The 16,278-nt window shown below is 45.4% G+C and overlaps 1 protein-coding gene across 1 annotated transcript in view; it reads left to right on the forward strand.

Moving 5' to 3' along the window:
- Positions 1 to 16,278, forward strand: part of LOC147747125 (cytochrome P450 4B1-like) — a 353,249-nt gene that overhangs the window by 272,451 nt on the left and 64,520 nt on the right. Inside the window, exon 9 of the mRNA XM_086952384.1 lies at positions 12,474 to 12,607. Within this exon, the coding sequence (XP_086808510.1) occupies positions 12,474 to 12,607 (134 nt within the window). The remainder of the gene's footprint in view (positions 1 to 12,473; positions 12,608 to 16,278) is intronic.

Here is a 16,278-nt window from a genome sequence, read left to right on the forward strand (position 1 = left end):
TGAGTATCCAATGTCTCGCTGCTGGAAAATCCTACTATTAATCAACCAGGCTTTTGTCTCTGGGTGTATTGTGGGTACAGTGGTTGCCCCAAATTGGAATTTTGTTTTAAATGTGGTAGAACACTAGGATTACCATTGTACATTCCCACACCCGCTTCCAGTCCTCAAAGTCCAAGTTTAGTGTGACCAAAGACTTTTGCTATCTAGGAATTGCCCAAAAGATGTAGGGATGGCCTTTGGAACTTTTACTCTATTGCATAGGTCCCAGGAGATGAGTCATTCCCACCGACTAGCTCGTGCCAGGCATAAATGTGGTACTGGCTATGAAAGGAAGGGAAGAGATTACCGGTCCTATCTATTGTGATAGGTTGAACGCAAAGAAAATGGGTCATCAAGTACAGCTTTATAGTAGAGCACAAGCTTTCACCCACCAACTGGTGGCTAATGGACCTCCCCCCCCGTTCACCCTTTTTTTACAGGTACTTTTAATCATAAGGAGCCTATGTGAAATGATAAACAAGCATTGACATAGCCAATAGGTCTCGCTTTTGGGACCTTATAAGTATTTAGTTAATGCAGCACAATATCCTTGGTGCAACAACATCAATTGTTGCTTGGCTAAACACTTATAAGGTCCCAGAGGTGAGAAATATTAACTATGCCAATGCTTGTTCGCCTTTCTGTGAACAACATTGTTTTCCCTGTGTGGGAAAGTGCACAATTCCTGGCGGTCCTGCAGTACCTGGTTGATTTATAGAGTAGAAAACGTTTAATGTGATCCTTTTCAACTGTTTTCCTTATTTCAGATTATAAAGTGTGTACCATGGCTTTGCGTTCAGAGATGTGGTATTTTTAAACCATACTGCTTCAATTTGTAAGGATGGATATCAAAATAGGTCCCTTTCCGTACCCTCTAGCCATGTTCTTAACTTTTCAGGCAAAAACATTCATTGATTTCTAAATTCTGCTTACATTTCAAATACTTTACTTAATCTTGCATTCCCTATGAGTTTGCTTTTTCCAGGATGGTATTTTTTTTTTTCAGGCAGCATATTACTCTTGTCTAGTGCATAATTTGAACTGAGTCACATCCAAGTGTTTATAGTATGGCACAATTCGGTTGTAGCTGAAGGCAGTGCGAGTTTCTCCCAATGGGACACTAATTTATAAGTGAACATCTGATTTTCCTTAGCATAACTAATCTGTTTAGACTGTGTTCTTTGTAAGATGTAGGAATGGGTGTCAAGTTTATTGATCCATGGTGCTTATCTGAAATAATACTGGTATCTTACTGTTAGGCACCTCTGAAGTGTTTAATGGCAAACACTAATTCCAGTTGGCATACCAGCCTGCAGCCAGCCTTATGAGTATACAACATCATTTTAACCGAGTTGCATCCTCTGATCATCGTTGCAACAAGGGATTCAGAGTTAGACGCAATATGAAGCACTAGTAAACAGTTTCATTGCCATGCTGTCTAAGGTGCAAGCCTTTAATGCCAAGGCATCCTGAAGCATAGATCTCCTCTCATTGGCATCTGTGGTATAATCTAAGTAACCTGAGAGACAGCCCTAGTCTCTGATTCTTTATTTAAATATGTATCTCTCTTTGTTTTACAAAATTCGCTGGTTTAAGAAAGGGGGGCCTCTGTTCACTCTGTGTACACATCAGCAAGGAGACAGTAACATTAATCTTGCTGCAGTTAAATAACCAGGCAGGCAGCAAGACCAAGCCAAGAGCCATAACGTACATTGATTGTGACCAAGGCATGGTGTGTTGCCAGGATTGTGTACATATGTATACGTTTAGTGTGTATGAGCAGTATGCCATGTTTATGTATACATGTGAATTGCCACTTGTCTAGCCAAATGAAAATCTTGTGTTTGTATTTATCATGTGCGCACAGAATATGTGCACAAATATTGCGTTGATTGCCATGAGTGTGTCTATATTATGTGTACATCTCCACTAAACTGCATTAAACTTCACTAAACTGATAAAGTTAGGAACTTGTACATTATGTGTTTCCAGCCAAGCAGGATTTACGTTTGCTCGGAAAACACCTTTTGTCCGTCCTCCCTGCCCCACCCTACCATCCTCCCTTCTCAGTGATGGTGAGAAGTTCAGGCCGAGCGGCTGGTTATTTAATTACACCTTACGTCGCATCAGTGCAACACCACCTCAGCACCACCCCAGCATCAGCGCAGCACCAGTCAGCGCCACTCAGCACCACTTCTACATCACTCAGCAGCACCTTCGCAGCATCGCCTGAGCATCCCTCAGCAGCACCTGAGCACCACCACAGCACCATACAATAAAGATGGAGGGTCCCCTGTGGTGTATGACAGGGAGGGGGATCTTAACGTTAGAAAAGATGTTGGGGTCCCTGTCTTAACTGTGGTTGGTTAGATACACTAAACCATGTCTCCTAAGTAGGGTTTAACATTAGAAATTAGAGTAATTCTTTCTAGCCTTATGACAAGCTGAATGGCGAATGAATACCAAAAACAAAAACAAAAGCAAAAGCGGGGCAAAGTAGACAAAAGGCTTGGGATTACTTAGGATTAATAACACTAAGCAAACAATATTGGTCAAAAATAGAATATAAAATGTATTACCTCCCGAACGGGTTACAATCTTAAACATATTAAAAACAATTAATAAAAACCACCAACAGTGGTATCATACATCAATATGTAGTCAAGGGTTAAACAGTCATGTACAGTTCACTCTTGACTGTACATGACTGTGCATCAACAGCTCTGCACCAGTGCAGCGCCACCTCACTACCAGCACAGTCTATGATCACCTATGCCACCATAACAGAAAAAAGATAGCAAACAAGCATTAGAACATGCAGGAAGAATTTGCCAACATTGCAAGAACAAAAAACTAGAAGACATGTTTTATGTACAATTTTTTTAGTTTTATAGGGTCATTCAGTTCTGCATAATATCTGCTTGGTTATATATAATATAACAAAAATGCTTACAACACTTTTTTATTATAACTTTTAAACATGCTGCACTCCAGCCACACTGCTCTACACCATAATTTAAAGACATTGGCAAAGCCAATAACTCTGGCTAAATACTTATACGGTCACAAAGGCGAGACCTATTGGCTATGCCAATGCTTGTTTCTTTTTGTGCCTGATCATCCCTTAGTGATGGTTTTATACGCCTTGCAAAGTATTTGAGGCGATTCCACCAATACCACATTTTCTGTGAAATATTGCTCCTTGGCTTTTACCAGTCCCTCCCATACGCTCAGGATCTTAAGATACCAGGGATTCAGTGTAATGGCCCTTCGAGGTTGTGGTTTGTCTACACTGTAAATTGCCCATACTGGGGAGTGATCGGAAATCCCCCTCGCCAAGTGGTGTACATCACAAAAGCGAGGGATACTGTAGGCCAATGTTAAAATAATGTCAATATGGGAAAGGCTACCATGGGCTCCTGAGTGGAAAGTATAAAATCGTGCAGTGGGTTTATGCTCCTGCCAAATGTCAGCTATTCCTAGGGCTGGTAGGAAGTTCACTAAGTGGGAGCGGAAAGGCGCCTTCCCACCTTGTAACTCTGTGCAATAGCTTGCTTAATCTCCACTAAAGCGGCCCACCCGCTGCGGGATGCCTGGCTTTCACCTTGGGGATGCCCAGTAGGGGTTATCTCACAGGGAAAAGCCAGGACGGGTTCCCAAGGCAAGCGCCTGAATGCCTTCGGGTGATACGTGCGCTATATAAGTCGCAATACATTTACATTTACATTTGCACCTTGGTGGCTTACGATCTCTATTATCACAAAGTGTCATATTGAAATCTCCCCCACAATGAGTTCTCCTACAGTCAGTCCAAGCAGAAGTTTACCCAAGTCTGGAAAGGTGACGCTAAGCATAGCCGGTGGTACATATACTGGCAGAATATTGACTGTTTCGCCCTCCCACGTTCCGGAAAGGGCAGCCTATCTACCCAGGAGAAGTTGCTTCCGAAGAAGTATGCCTCTGGAACCGAATTGAACCCAGCAGATACCCCAACTGTCCATTGCCTTACAAGCATTACCCAGGAGGTGCATTTCTTTTAGAAGTATTAAGCCTGGGGAATGCCATTTAATATATTCAAGCACTACCCCATGCTTGATTCTATCCCCTAAACCATTTAGGTTCCAGGACAGGAGCCGAATTTCAGAAGTGGTCATTTTAGGCACCATCTTCTCTTAGTACCCATAGTTGTCGCTTAATTCCTACCTTGTGGCCCTGCTAGATGGCTTTAATAAGAGTGGACCACACTCATACACCATTGCAAGATCAATCAGTGTGGTGAAAAAGGAAAACTGGTGCCATACAATCAAGTAAACAAGAAAAACAAAGCAAACATTTGAATCCCCCTCCTACCACCTCCCAATCCCCACATTTGAAACCCAAAACCCCCTCCCTGCCAGACGGTCCATGAACTGCTCAACCCCCCAATTCTGCAGAGCGCCTACTCAACATAAAAACTAAGGAGAGCGTTGTCGACCCTAGATGCCACCCGCTGCTCCCCATCTAAGGAACATAGTGTTACCAGGGGTCCATGATGTAAGAAAGGGGTTACTTAGGGGATAGTGACCCACACCAGCCCCTAGTCACAGTTGTGGCCCTCATATCGTGAGGACGAGCTCGCAAAGTAAATGGTGTATTCCAAAGTAATACATAATTGTGAAGAAAAGAGCATGGTCTCCGGGTCCTCAACTGAGTCCACAGGATTCAATATTAGTGTTCGCCATTGAGAGGAGTGGTATAAGCGTTGTATGAGCTTGTCGTTGTGGTAATTCCTTTCCTTCTCTGGCCAATTCTCTCCCTGTCTGCCCGTCTGACTTCTCGGAGCATTGTCCACGCCACCTCTGTCGTTCTTTGGAGCCTCCTACCGTCCTCCATCCCTCAAGCCATTCCCAAGCTTCCTCCAGGGTGGAGAAGAACCAATTCCTTCCTTCAGACTCCACTTGCAGCATTGCGGGAAAAAACATTGAATATTTCACTGCCTTGTCACTTAATACCCTTTTGATTTCTAGAAAACTATGATGTTGCCTCTGTACTTTAAGAGATAAGTCAGGGAAGAAAGTTATAGATGCATTCTCATAGGTCACTGGAGGAGCACTATGTTCCATCTGAAGTATTACATCACGGTCCCGATAATCGAAAATACGGGCAATAATGGTGGGAGGGGGTTAACCCTGTTTGGGGTGTTCCCCTGGAAAATGGTGGGCCCGCTCTACTGAAATTTAATTAGGTGAGGCTGCTAGGTTGCAGTTCCTTGAAGAAAAATCTTCAACAAATAGGTCCACTGCCAGCCCTTGTTCCTGTTCCAGGACCCCGAGTATGCGCACACAATTACTTTGTGATTTGCCTTCATATTCTTCCAGTCGGGCCTCCATGATTTTACTTCTAGCCTGCAACCCACGGATCTGGGCCTTGAGGGCATCTGTGTCATGGTGTAGAGTGACCATTGAATCCTCCACCTTTTTGACTCTCGTGTTCATATTACGGAAATCTACTCCCAGCAATGAAACCTCAGTCGAGGTCGAGTCGATTTGTGCTTCCAGCGCAGTTCACACTCCTTGAATCGCCACTTTGATGTTGTGTAGTGTCGAGGGTGTCTCTTCAATTGTTGACGGTGCAACGAGCGGGGTTGTTTTTGGGACACATCCAAAGTTTCTAGACCTTTCGGAAGTGTGTACTTGTCTAATTTCGTCTGGTGGGCACTCTGAATGCCTTGGCTGCCCGTCATAATGCCTGAATAGGAGTGGAGGAGAAGGGGGAAGATACCGGGGCCATGGGGATACTCTCTGCCGCCTGCCTTTGGATGTGCACTAGCACTCCAGGAGGCCTGATGATTTTCTCACAACGCATGCACCAGTCCCCTGTCCCAATTGTACACTCTCCAAGGGCGCCACTGACAAATGGGAAACACAGTACAAATGGAGGCTCAAATAGTTTCTGTTGAACTAGTCGGCAGTAGAGAAAGTGGGGCAACAGTCCCCAAGGGCCCTGTGTATGGAGGAATGGTTAGGGTATAGTGCCACAGAAAAGGTTTCGATTTTGGTTAAAATCGCAGGCTGTATGGCAAAGGCAAGTGTTTAACAATGGCACATGATTTCACAGAAGGGTTATATATTCAGGGCCAGAGTAATTTGAAAGTGGCAGCTTCACTGTTGGTGCTGTGATTTCCCTCAGTTATGGGGCACTTTCCACCGGCGTCTCCTCCTCTCCCACTCACCACTCAGCAGGAATCTTTTTCGATTTTGGTAAATTCCTCTACGCTGCTCTTCATGTAGGGAGGGGAGCGGCTGTAAACCAGTCTTAAGCTGCAGCCCGCCCTCGGGCCACTGCAGCCCACCCTCGGGCTATCGTTCAGCCACCATGGTTGTTGCCTTTACTTCCGGGAGGAGAAGGCCCCAACAGGCTGAATTTTCCTCCGCGTTCTACTCGTCGTCCGGCAGCATTGGCCAACCACCTAGACAATCTCTGGGGTGATCAGCTCCAGGCTCCTGCTCCCCAGCGCCACTCTCACTCATGATGATTGCCAGGGGAAGGACTCCCCCCTTCGCTGAAGCGCACGGATACTGAGCCACACCCCGTCCAGTACGGTAGGGAGGTTCTAGCCGCCAAGGTTCAGCCACGTCCGCTGCACTCGCCCCCCTCCAGTGGCAGGGATGGATTGGCAAGGCGGGCATTCGGGCATGGGCCGAAGGGCCGGTGTCTCAGTGCCCTCTGTGGGCCGGTTTTTTCTCCCGTTTCCCAGTCCACAGAGAGTGGACTAGGAAAGGGGAGAAAATAAAACCGGTCCACAGAGGGCACGGAGACAGAGACAGAGAAATGAAAGCAGCCTCGCTGTGTTAAAGTACAGCGATTATCAGCTGTGGCCTCTCCTTCACCCCCTGCCTGCAATCACGCTGAGGCCGGGCTGTGGAGGGGTGATTGCTGGCAAGAATCGGCCTCCCTGGGGGCCAGGTGCTGCTCAGGCATTTGAGCCATTTTCACCTCGGCCCCCCTGGGGCCCACGTAGCCCAGAAACAGTGTTACTCTAAACACCTCGCCCACAGCCCTTCCCATTCAGGGCATAGTGGGCGAGGAAGAATGGGTCTCCCTGTATGGGCCAGGTGATGTTTGGAACTCAGGCACCATCTTCACCTCGGCCTCCTCCTGGCTACTTGGCTACCTTGGATGACCCAGCAGCTGTGTTTTGTGCTCCCCTGCCAGGACATTGCCCTGAGGCCTGGAGGGCTGATTAATTTACTAATTGCAGGGGCCTTACCTCTGTTCATGTGCTCCTAAGCTGAAGGGCTGGGGAGGGCTAAGTAGGTTAGTAATAGCAGGGGCTTTGCTGCTTTTCTGGTGCTCCTGCACTGGAGGGCTCGAATAATTTTGTGACAGAAAGGAGCCTTAATGTTTTTTTTAGTTGCTCAGCATATAGGCCATTGTCTTCTTGGCCCTGTGTCCTACGCAAGAACAGTATTCTCCCACTTTCATTCCTTGTCTGGGCAAATGGTGTTTCATGAAAGGGCACGCCCCTTGAATGTGGGCCACGCCCCTTAAATATGGGCCACGCCTCATGAATGTGGGCCACTTTTTTCGTCAGTGCCCGGGCCAAATTGTGATCCCAATCCGACCCTGTCCAGTGGGTCTGCAGTGTCGTAGGTCAAACTTGAGGCCTGGGCTTATCCTCACTGCCCAGGCCTCAACTGCGTTAACCCCACAGATGCATCACAGTGCTGATTTGGTGTGATCACTGGATACCTCTCAGGTCAGCAATCAACAGGATGACAGCAGATTGTGGCTAGGGGACGGATAAAGGAGTGTATTATAGGGGATTGTAGAGTCGGGTGTTGGAGCCGCTATAAGAAGCGGCCATCTTCGTTGGTGGTTGACCACGCCCCTTTCCTTGGAGTATTGACCTAGAAAATACTTACATGCCTGCCATATTCAAAGCTATGTCTTATAGGTTGCATGCAGATTTCAGCAACAGCTGTATTCACCCACTGAGTTATCCCGAGGCTGCACTACCTGTAGAAAATAAAGAAATGAGTCTCTCTTTTCAGATTAGTCCAGGCTTGGCTGTATGTTCTGTAGTAACCCACGTGTGATTCTTATGCACGGTGTACACGGTGAAAGGGAAATAAAAAGCATGTGACCCATCGCTATTGCCAGCAGTTGTTCATTGCCAACAAGTAAACACGACCCTCTGTAGAAACATGAACATACATTGCCGAGTGGGCATTGGAGAAGGCAAGCATTGAAGTGCTTAGTTCTGGGCACCCCACTGCCCCACACAAAAAAAGTCACTGCCTGGTGTGTACAAATACAAGCCATGACACATGAATTGTAAACAACATGTCTCTTCGAGACCGCGTCTGCAGTTTACCCGAGAGCTAAGTCTAGCCGATGCCTAAAAAAATTTCTAAACCGATGTGTTCAATTGTGCATGTGTATGCGTTTGTATGCTTTTGCTTTTATCTCCATTTCTTCCCCTTTGTGCTGGACGAGACCCTGTTGCGAATGATGTTACATAAATAGTACAATTGGAACATATCTTTTATATAAAACAGTATTTTAAAGTTGCTCTCTTGTTAATTGATTAAGACCTTACCTTGTAAGTGCTGCTTACATTGCAGACACCCATGGTAAAAATATTCACACATCCGGGTAAAGTATTTTGATTCAACGTAGTTTCAGAATAATTTTCTTCTCTACATCAGGAACTACAGTTTGAGGCATGATGGGGCTTCTTCCTCCCTTATTTCTGAAAGTGACTTTTCACCCACATCACAAGCCGCCTAAATTTCAAGGTGCCACACAGCAAAGCAGAAAAAAACAGTAAGAGCATCACATGGCATTGCATAGCTGGGAAACTAAAACCTGCAACATGCTGTTGGTTCTTCTTGGGCTACTATTTAAATCGGTTTGTAAGAGAATTAGTGGTTTTAATGTTCAACCAGCACCCCTTGGACTGCAGTGGGCATGGGAAGATGCTGTGATTTGTGCGTTAACTCTGTGTAGACTCTGTTCTTTAGCACAGATGAAAACGTAGATGGTAGTGCAGGCGATGGCAGCTAAATGAAGTGGACGACTTCTTGTTTGTTATTTTCACTTGCTGAGATTTACATTTATCCCCTGCCACAAAAGGCTGCTTTTCCTGGCATTTTATAAATTCGATCAGTCCTCATATCTTGACAAGGATGAGTGGGTGGCTCTCCTTGAAACATACCGGCAGGACAAGCGCAGGAACGAAACCCTGTCTAGTTCAAAACTAGAAGCGCCGAAGGTAAACAATGCTGACCCGGCAGTGGAGGGGACACAAGGGACAAATAACCCGTCCAATTGTACACATGGAGAATCTAGAGTTAATCAAGGAGAAGCACAAAACATAGACTATGGGAACGCCTGGGCAAGCTTGTTAAAAACTGTGCAACTCTTGGTCAAATCAAAAAGACAGCGAATGACGCCTCCAATTAGGGTGACCAACCGTCCGTAAATTTCACGGACAGTCCGTAATTTCGGCCATCTGTCCGTTGTCCGTGAAGGATTCTTTAACGGACGCCATTTGTCCGTAATTTTAACCAGGCACCGGTCGCACCTCCCTAGCCGGCACAGCTTCCACTCACCTCCCTTCTTGACGTGACATGACGCATTCAGGGCTGTTTGCATCTGAATAGATGCCCCTGCTCTGGAAGCTGCAGCCCCCACCCCTGACATCTCCAGCCCTTGATGAGCTGTTAAGAGGTGCTTTAAGGTGACTGAGAGGGAGGGGGTGCAGCTTCAGGAGCAGGGGGCATCTATTCAGATGCAAACAGCCCTGAATGGGTCATGTCTCTGTAATTAGTGTGAGACATTCCCTTTCTGCCCAGGGCCCCAACCATCCTACAACCGAGGCAGCAAGTGGTTCTCTTCACAGCACACAGCTTAATTACTGTCACTAAATTGTAAACAAACCTCGATTCTTCAAACATGAAGTCTTTAATGTAATAAAATTAAGAAATGGCACAATCGCACCCACACTGATTAACAAAGTATGGAGGACAATCGGTTAAATCAGTTCTCTTGGATTATCTCCTTTAGGTACTGTACATCACAGTGGGAGCTGGTAAAAGTACCACTTTGGAAAGAGAGACTGACTTCTCATTGTCTTGTCCAGGAGGGGGTGAGGAGCCCTACCCCACCCTGGAAGAGACAAAGATGATACTAGAATACCGCATGCCCACCCCTGTGCCCACCCTGGTGGATCCTGGTCCCCCTCCTGCCCACCCTCCCCCAGTGATGGCTCTTGTCCCTCGCCCCCCCCCTCTCCCCCCCACCTGTGGTGGATCCTGTCTCTGCCCTGAGTGGCTTCTGTCCCAGTCCAGGAATGGCTCCTGCAGCTCAAAAAGGCTAGCTCAAAATTAATATGAAAAGGTGGGCGAGTGAGTAAGTGAAGGGATGGGTGGATGGGTGGATGAATTAATGAAAGGGTGAATGGATGAATAAATATTGAATAGATGGATAATAAAAGAGGATGGGTGGATTGAGTGAGTGGTGGAAGGATGGGAGGGAGAAAGGTTAAATAGCTGGATGTATGGGTGGAAGGGTAGGTGGATGGGTAAAACGGTGGATGGATGAGTGAAAGGATGGATGAGTAAAAAGGTGGATGAGTGAGCGGGTGGGTGGATGGATGAGTGAAATGATGGATGGATTGATGAATTGATGAATTGATAAGTGCAAGGGTGAATGGATGGACAGATGAGTGAAAGGGTGGATGTAAGGATGGATGAGTGAGTGAAAGGGATGGTAGATGGACTAAAGGATGAATAGATGAGTGAAGGAGTGAAGGGATAAATGGATGAGTGATAGGGTCAATGGATGGATTCATGAGTGGATGAGTAGATGGATGGGTGCAAGGATGGATGGAAGGAAGGACTGCTAAGTGAAAGGGACGATGGAGAGAGAAAGGGAGGAGGATGAATGACTGAAAGGGTGAATGGGTGGATGGATGAGTAAGTGAAAGGATGGCTGGATGGGTGAAAGGGTAAATGGCTGGATGGATGAATGAATGGATGGGTAGAAGAGTGGATGGATGAGTGTACAGATGGCTAGGGTGGATGGATGGATAAAGGATGGATGAGTGAAAGGATAGATGGAAGGAAACATGATGGATAGGTTTGCAAATGGTTGAATATGTTTGGATATGGCTGGGCTTACTTATATACTATTGCGCGACCTCTGATGTGTCTGTAAAACTTATCCAATTGTCCTGAAGTTTTGTCCTGAATTTTGACCTCCTGTCCTGAATTTGTGTCCTGAATGTTGACCCTTTGTCCTGAATTTTTACACTCATCGTCCTGAATTTGCACCAATGCCAGTTGGTCACCCTACCTCCAATCAATGTATGGACAATCAAATAGCACATCAAATAGCGCACAGTTAACACATTTTCATAGCAACTCAATCGAACCAAAGTGCCAAGGAATATCACCCACTCACAATAACCCACTAAACACTAAACACAACAAAGAATGAGAACAGCGACAAGATAACAAAATTTAGACGAGCACCAGAAACTCAAGGAGATGAGAAAGGGGAAAAGAAAATGAACGTAAAAGAAAGACTTGCACAAAAAAGAAAAGGACGAAACCAAAAAGAAAGCCAAAAAATGAGCAGGTTTCAGCGCCTCTTTGGGGTTACTACATCCGCGCAAAAAGAAAGAAATCGGCAAAGTACTGCAACGCCGGAAACCATAAGCATAAGGAGTACAGAAACGATTGCTTTCGGTATACAATCCATCCATGAGATAAAGAATGAAAGGTGTTATCATTCAGTGTGTTTTTAAGATGTAAAATAGTCCCAGACACCAAACAGCCATTATCATGAGGTGACAGTCGTTTGGGCAGAACCAAAGCCCACAGGATGCATATTTTAAAGAATTGGTAAAAAAAATAGATCATGATGACAGGTTCCTCTCTGCCTAAAAACATATTTTTTGCTTTTTTAATATAGTGCGAACTCGAACCGAAGGTATTGGAGCGCTTTAGAAGAGCACCGTATTTACATTACACATTCATTGCATGAAAGGTGTAGTGAAGCCCAAAAAGGAATGTCCCTTCTCTGCGACGCTTGTGATAACCTAGAATTGTGACGGAGCCGGCCTTGAGATTCTTTTGTGCTCCTTCGTCAACAACAAAATCTTGGGACTTTAAAAGTTTGGCCCAGGTGGTATAGCTGTGGTTCCTGCAGACAAAGAGCTGTACGTGCCAGACAGTATCCATTCGTTAAGGCCAGGTGTTGTTTTGTGAAAATAGTGACTTTCAAATGATGTTCCCCCAGATCAGGAATACTTAGAGATGCAACAGGTGTCAGCCACATTTCTAGGCATTCAGAAAGGCGCTTGCTTGCTGGGGTAGAATTTGGTTTCTGTGTTTTGAGGATATGTTGCTTGTTGTAGTGTATAATAAACACCTGGCTGTTTTCAGGGATGACCTTGGCAAGATGACCTACACCACAATGTGCATCAAGGAAGGCCTCCGCCTCTATCCTCCGGTACCGGGGATCGCTCGACAGCTCAGCAAGCCAATCACCTTCTTCGATGGCCGGACATATCCAGAAGGTGAGCTGTTGTTGTTTATCCATTATGCTGCATATATCTACAAGGAAGAAAATGAACTTGAGCATTAGTGTACAATTACTCTATTCTCTTTGATCGTCCGTGACGTAACAGTGACTTACTTGATGTGCATTTAGACAGCTGAGCTATCCTTTAAAAGAAGATACAGACCCTCCAGGGCCTGGCACGACACAACAATTCTATGTCTTAAGAAAATAAACGTCTCAAACCTCGCAGAGCCATCAGTAAAGTTACACAGCTATGTTAAAATAGAACATGTTCACTTTGGGAACCTACAAATTGGATTTAAGGTTGATATCAGAGGCAGTCAACCTAAAGCCTTCTGTATATTATTTTTGAAGATGTGCTCATTTATAATATTGTGCAGTGCAATAATAAAGCTGTTGTGGCTTGTTTTTTTTGGTAACATGGAGATTGCATTTTAAGATAGCTTGTGAGGTTAAGCCACCTGCCCCACTGTTTCTGACTAGTTTCATGGTTTAATACTAATAATACATCTCATGGATTTAATGCAGCTGATGTAGAGCTCTATCTGTAATCTGATCTATTTGAATAATCACTAACTAGCTCAGACAGTTAATGTGCTTACTGCAGAGCACTGCGTGTAAGCAGCAGTTCCCAGATCTATCAGTGTCAGCCCAGTAGATAAAATTGTTTGCTGCAGAGATCCTTCTGTAAACTACAGGTCACAAGTTTCAATCCTGGTAAAATTGCTGATTGGGTACTCTACAATTTCACACAAATCATTCACCTGTGACAACACAGCACCTATCTCATGTTCAGAGTCATACGTCTGGACAAAACTCTTTACTGTAGTTAGGGGTCTTCAAGTCAGGTGCTGAGGACAGTGGTTCCTTGAGAGTGTCAAAAGCCTTTTGACACTGCTCAGTCCAGATATCTTTTCTGGGATGCTTTTTGGAGCCTAAGTCAGTTAATGGTGCCAGTATGGTACCATAACCCTTCACAAATCTCCAATAGTATCCAGTCAGGCCTAAGAAAGCCATCTTTTTTTTTATCTCCCCCTTTTCTCAAAAGAGGGGGCCTTACCACCTTTTTTCTGGACACCACCCAGGGTCGTTTTAGTGACCCTGGTTCTTACCCATCAATCAGCTCTCTTGTGCAGTTGCCTGGGGCTAAAGAGCTAAGAGTCTAGTAGATGCTGGTGCAACTTCTCTGAATGATAATTTGTTAAAATGTGTTCCTTAACCAACAGACTGTAGAGCCCTTCATATGCATCCACCTTCTTGCCTTTAATCCACCCATCCAGTGCCTTAACTGAGGCGTCAACGAAGTCTGCCCATCCTTGTGTGTTACCTTTCTGATGGGATCTAAGCTTCTGCCTATACTCTTCAGGAGTTAACCCAAAAAGCTCGACAAGGGCTGCCTTCATGTGGTTGTAGGATTCAGCTACCTCCTCCTCTAGTGTGAATAGCCTATCTCTACCAACTCCTGGTACTAACTCCCCTTCCTCATCTTGAGAACTCGCTCATATGAGGCCAGCCACTTTTTCAATTTCATTCTAAGGAACGTAGCTAGGGACAACTGCACATCAGGGAACAACGCTGGGTGTACCGATTATGGACATGGGATACAGGACTCAACGATGAAATACCATGGTTGCAACTAGCCAAGTAAACCTATAAAACATGACCACAACATACGAAGTGACCTGATTACTGATGCATCATTGGGCAACAGTGTCATCAAGCAAAGTTGCAGCCATATCCGATAAAAGATCATAACCTGACACGTACACTCATTGTATTTCCAGATAGTAGAGGCGCCCAACATACGTGCCAGTGGCATAGTCCTAAAAATAAACACCTGTGATACACCAGAGTAACCATCGTAAAAAGTAGAATGGTTTTGTAATCGTACGTAGTATTGATGTCTCTCTGAAGAACTTAATGATAACAAAGAGCAAGCCCTCTGCTCTTGTGTAAAACAACCACATATTAAGGAAAACACATTGCCCATTCCAGGACCACAAATGCCCTCTAGCTACCCCAGGTATAGTGTATAGTAACACACATGCGCGTACAGCACTCTCAGCAGCCGTCACACACACTTATATGAAACAACCAATGTGCATGCGTGCGAATAGAGACACGCATCTCGCGCTCGAAGGCAACCAAAGGCGGGCGCTACTCCAACTGCGGAAAACAGACACTCCCACTCTACGAGGAGCCGGGACAATACAGTACGCCCTATATCAGGCGACCAGGCATCGCTCCGGTTGTACACCGGATCTGCGACAGGTATTACCAATTACCTGTTAATTACTGACTAGTCACTTGGCTTTAGTATAAAAACCCGCTTCTCACTCACCATCATTCATCGGCGGGGAGGCGGAGCGGATGACCGTAGATGAGACAGCTGGAAGCGCTGAAGAAGACAGTAAGAGTATGCATGTCTGGGATGATTGTGAAAGTGTATGCTTACACTTCCTGATGCATTTCTTCTCCCCCATGAGGAAGGCATATTTTAAATGGATATATTTATGTGTTTTATGCAAAATCATGGACCTGTTTTTAATAACCACAGGCTATGATTCTATGTACCTCTCCTTTTCAGAATGTCACAGTAGGCCATTCCACCCTCAACCTCCCATGGAGCAAGTAGGATAGTGATCCAGGGTAAGAAGCGGACAAGTTTTTTCGCTCAAATTTTAGTGATGACACGTGTGAATGTCACGTGTTGCACTTAGATCCCACAATGCGCACTGTAAGTGTGGTGATGTATGAAAAGCAACTGTGCTACCATTATATTTACACTTTCGGTATGTATGTGGTTTTTGTTTCCTTCTTCCTACAGATACTCTAGCACCAGTACTACACTTCACGGGGAGTTTGATCCTCTCTACCCCGGTCCTTTAGTGGTAGTTCTTTTTTACACGGTTTGTGTAAAAAAGCAGAGCCCATTTTTGATAACCTTTTGGTCCTGACGAATGCTGTGTACCCTCCGTAGACCACTTAGCAGAAACATGTTGACCACATCTAGAACGGTGAAGGGACAAGAAGTTCCCATGTCACCACCCACTTCTTTTAATACCATGCATTTGCTCCTTTAATAAAATTAGTTTGTTGACAAATGTAATGGTTTTTAGGTCACCTTTCACTAACTCACGGGCTACCACTTAGCTTTAGAAGTGCATTCCTGTCTCCAGGTGTATGCCCGCCCTCTATCAAACGAGGTTTTTAAAGGGCGAGGACGGCCTATGATGAAGCAGAACACCAGGCAGTGTGTGAGGCTAGTCCGTCACTTTTTGTGAGGTGCCCCCACTGGATTTGCATCTATAGAGACACTGTAGGACCTTGTAGGAATCCCAACTAGGGACAACTCCATTTGTGTATACATGTCGTATTAGAGGCTGCTAGTCCCTAGGCCCCGTGCCTCTAGTTCCCATCCCCAGTTAGAATCTGGGGCTAGTGTGGGTGACTAAACTTCTCTCAACCAGAGCTATGGTCCCCTCCTCCAAGTTCAGGACTGTCTAGTATGGATCTCTTGCTGTGTTCATAGCAGTCAGACTGTGTGCCTTGGGGACCCTCTTGGGTCTTCCAAGGGGGATAGATTTCTGCCTGCCCCACTGGCTCCACTCAATAGACTGCGATAGTCCTCCACCTCCTCTTCATCCTGACTACTTTGGGGTAATT

The sequence above is a fragment of the Lissotriton vulgaris genome, chromosome 1_1 (assembly GCF_964263255.1).
Source record: "Lissotriton vulgaris chromosome 1_1, aLisVul1.2, whole genome shotgun sequence".
Taxonomy (NCBI): Eukaryota; Metazoa; Chordata; class Amphibia; order Caudata; family Salamandridae; genus Lissotriton; species Lissotriton vulgaris.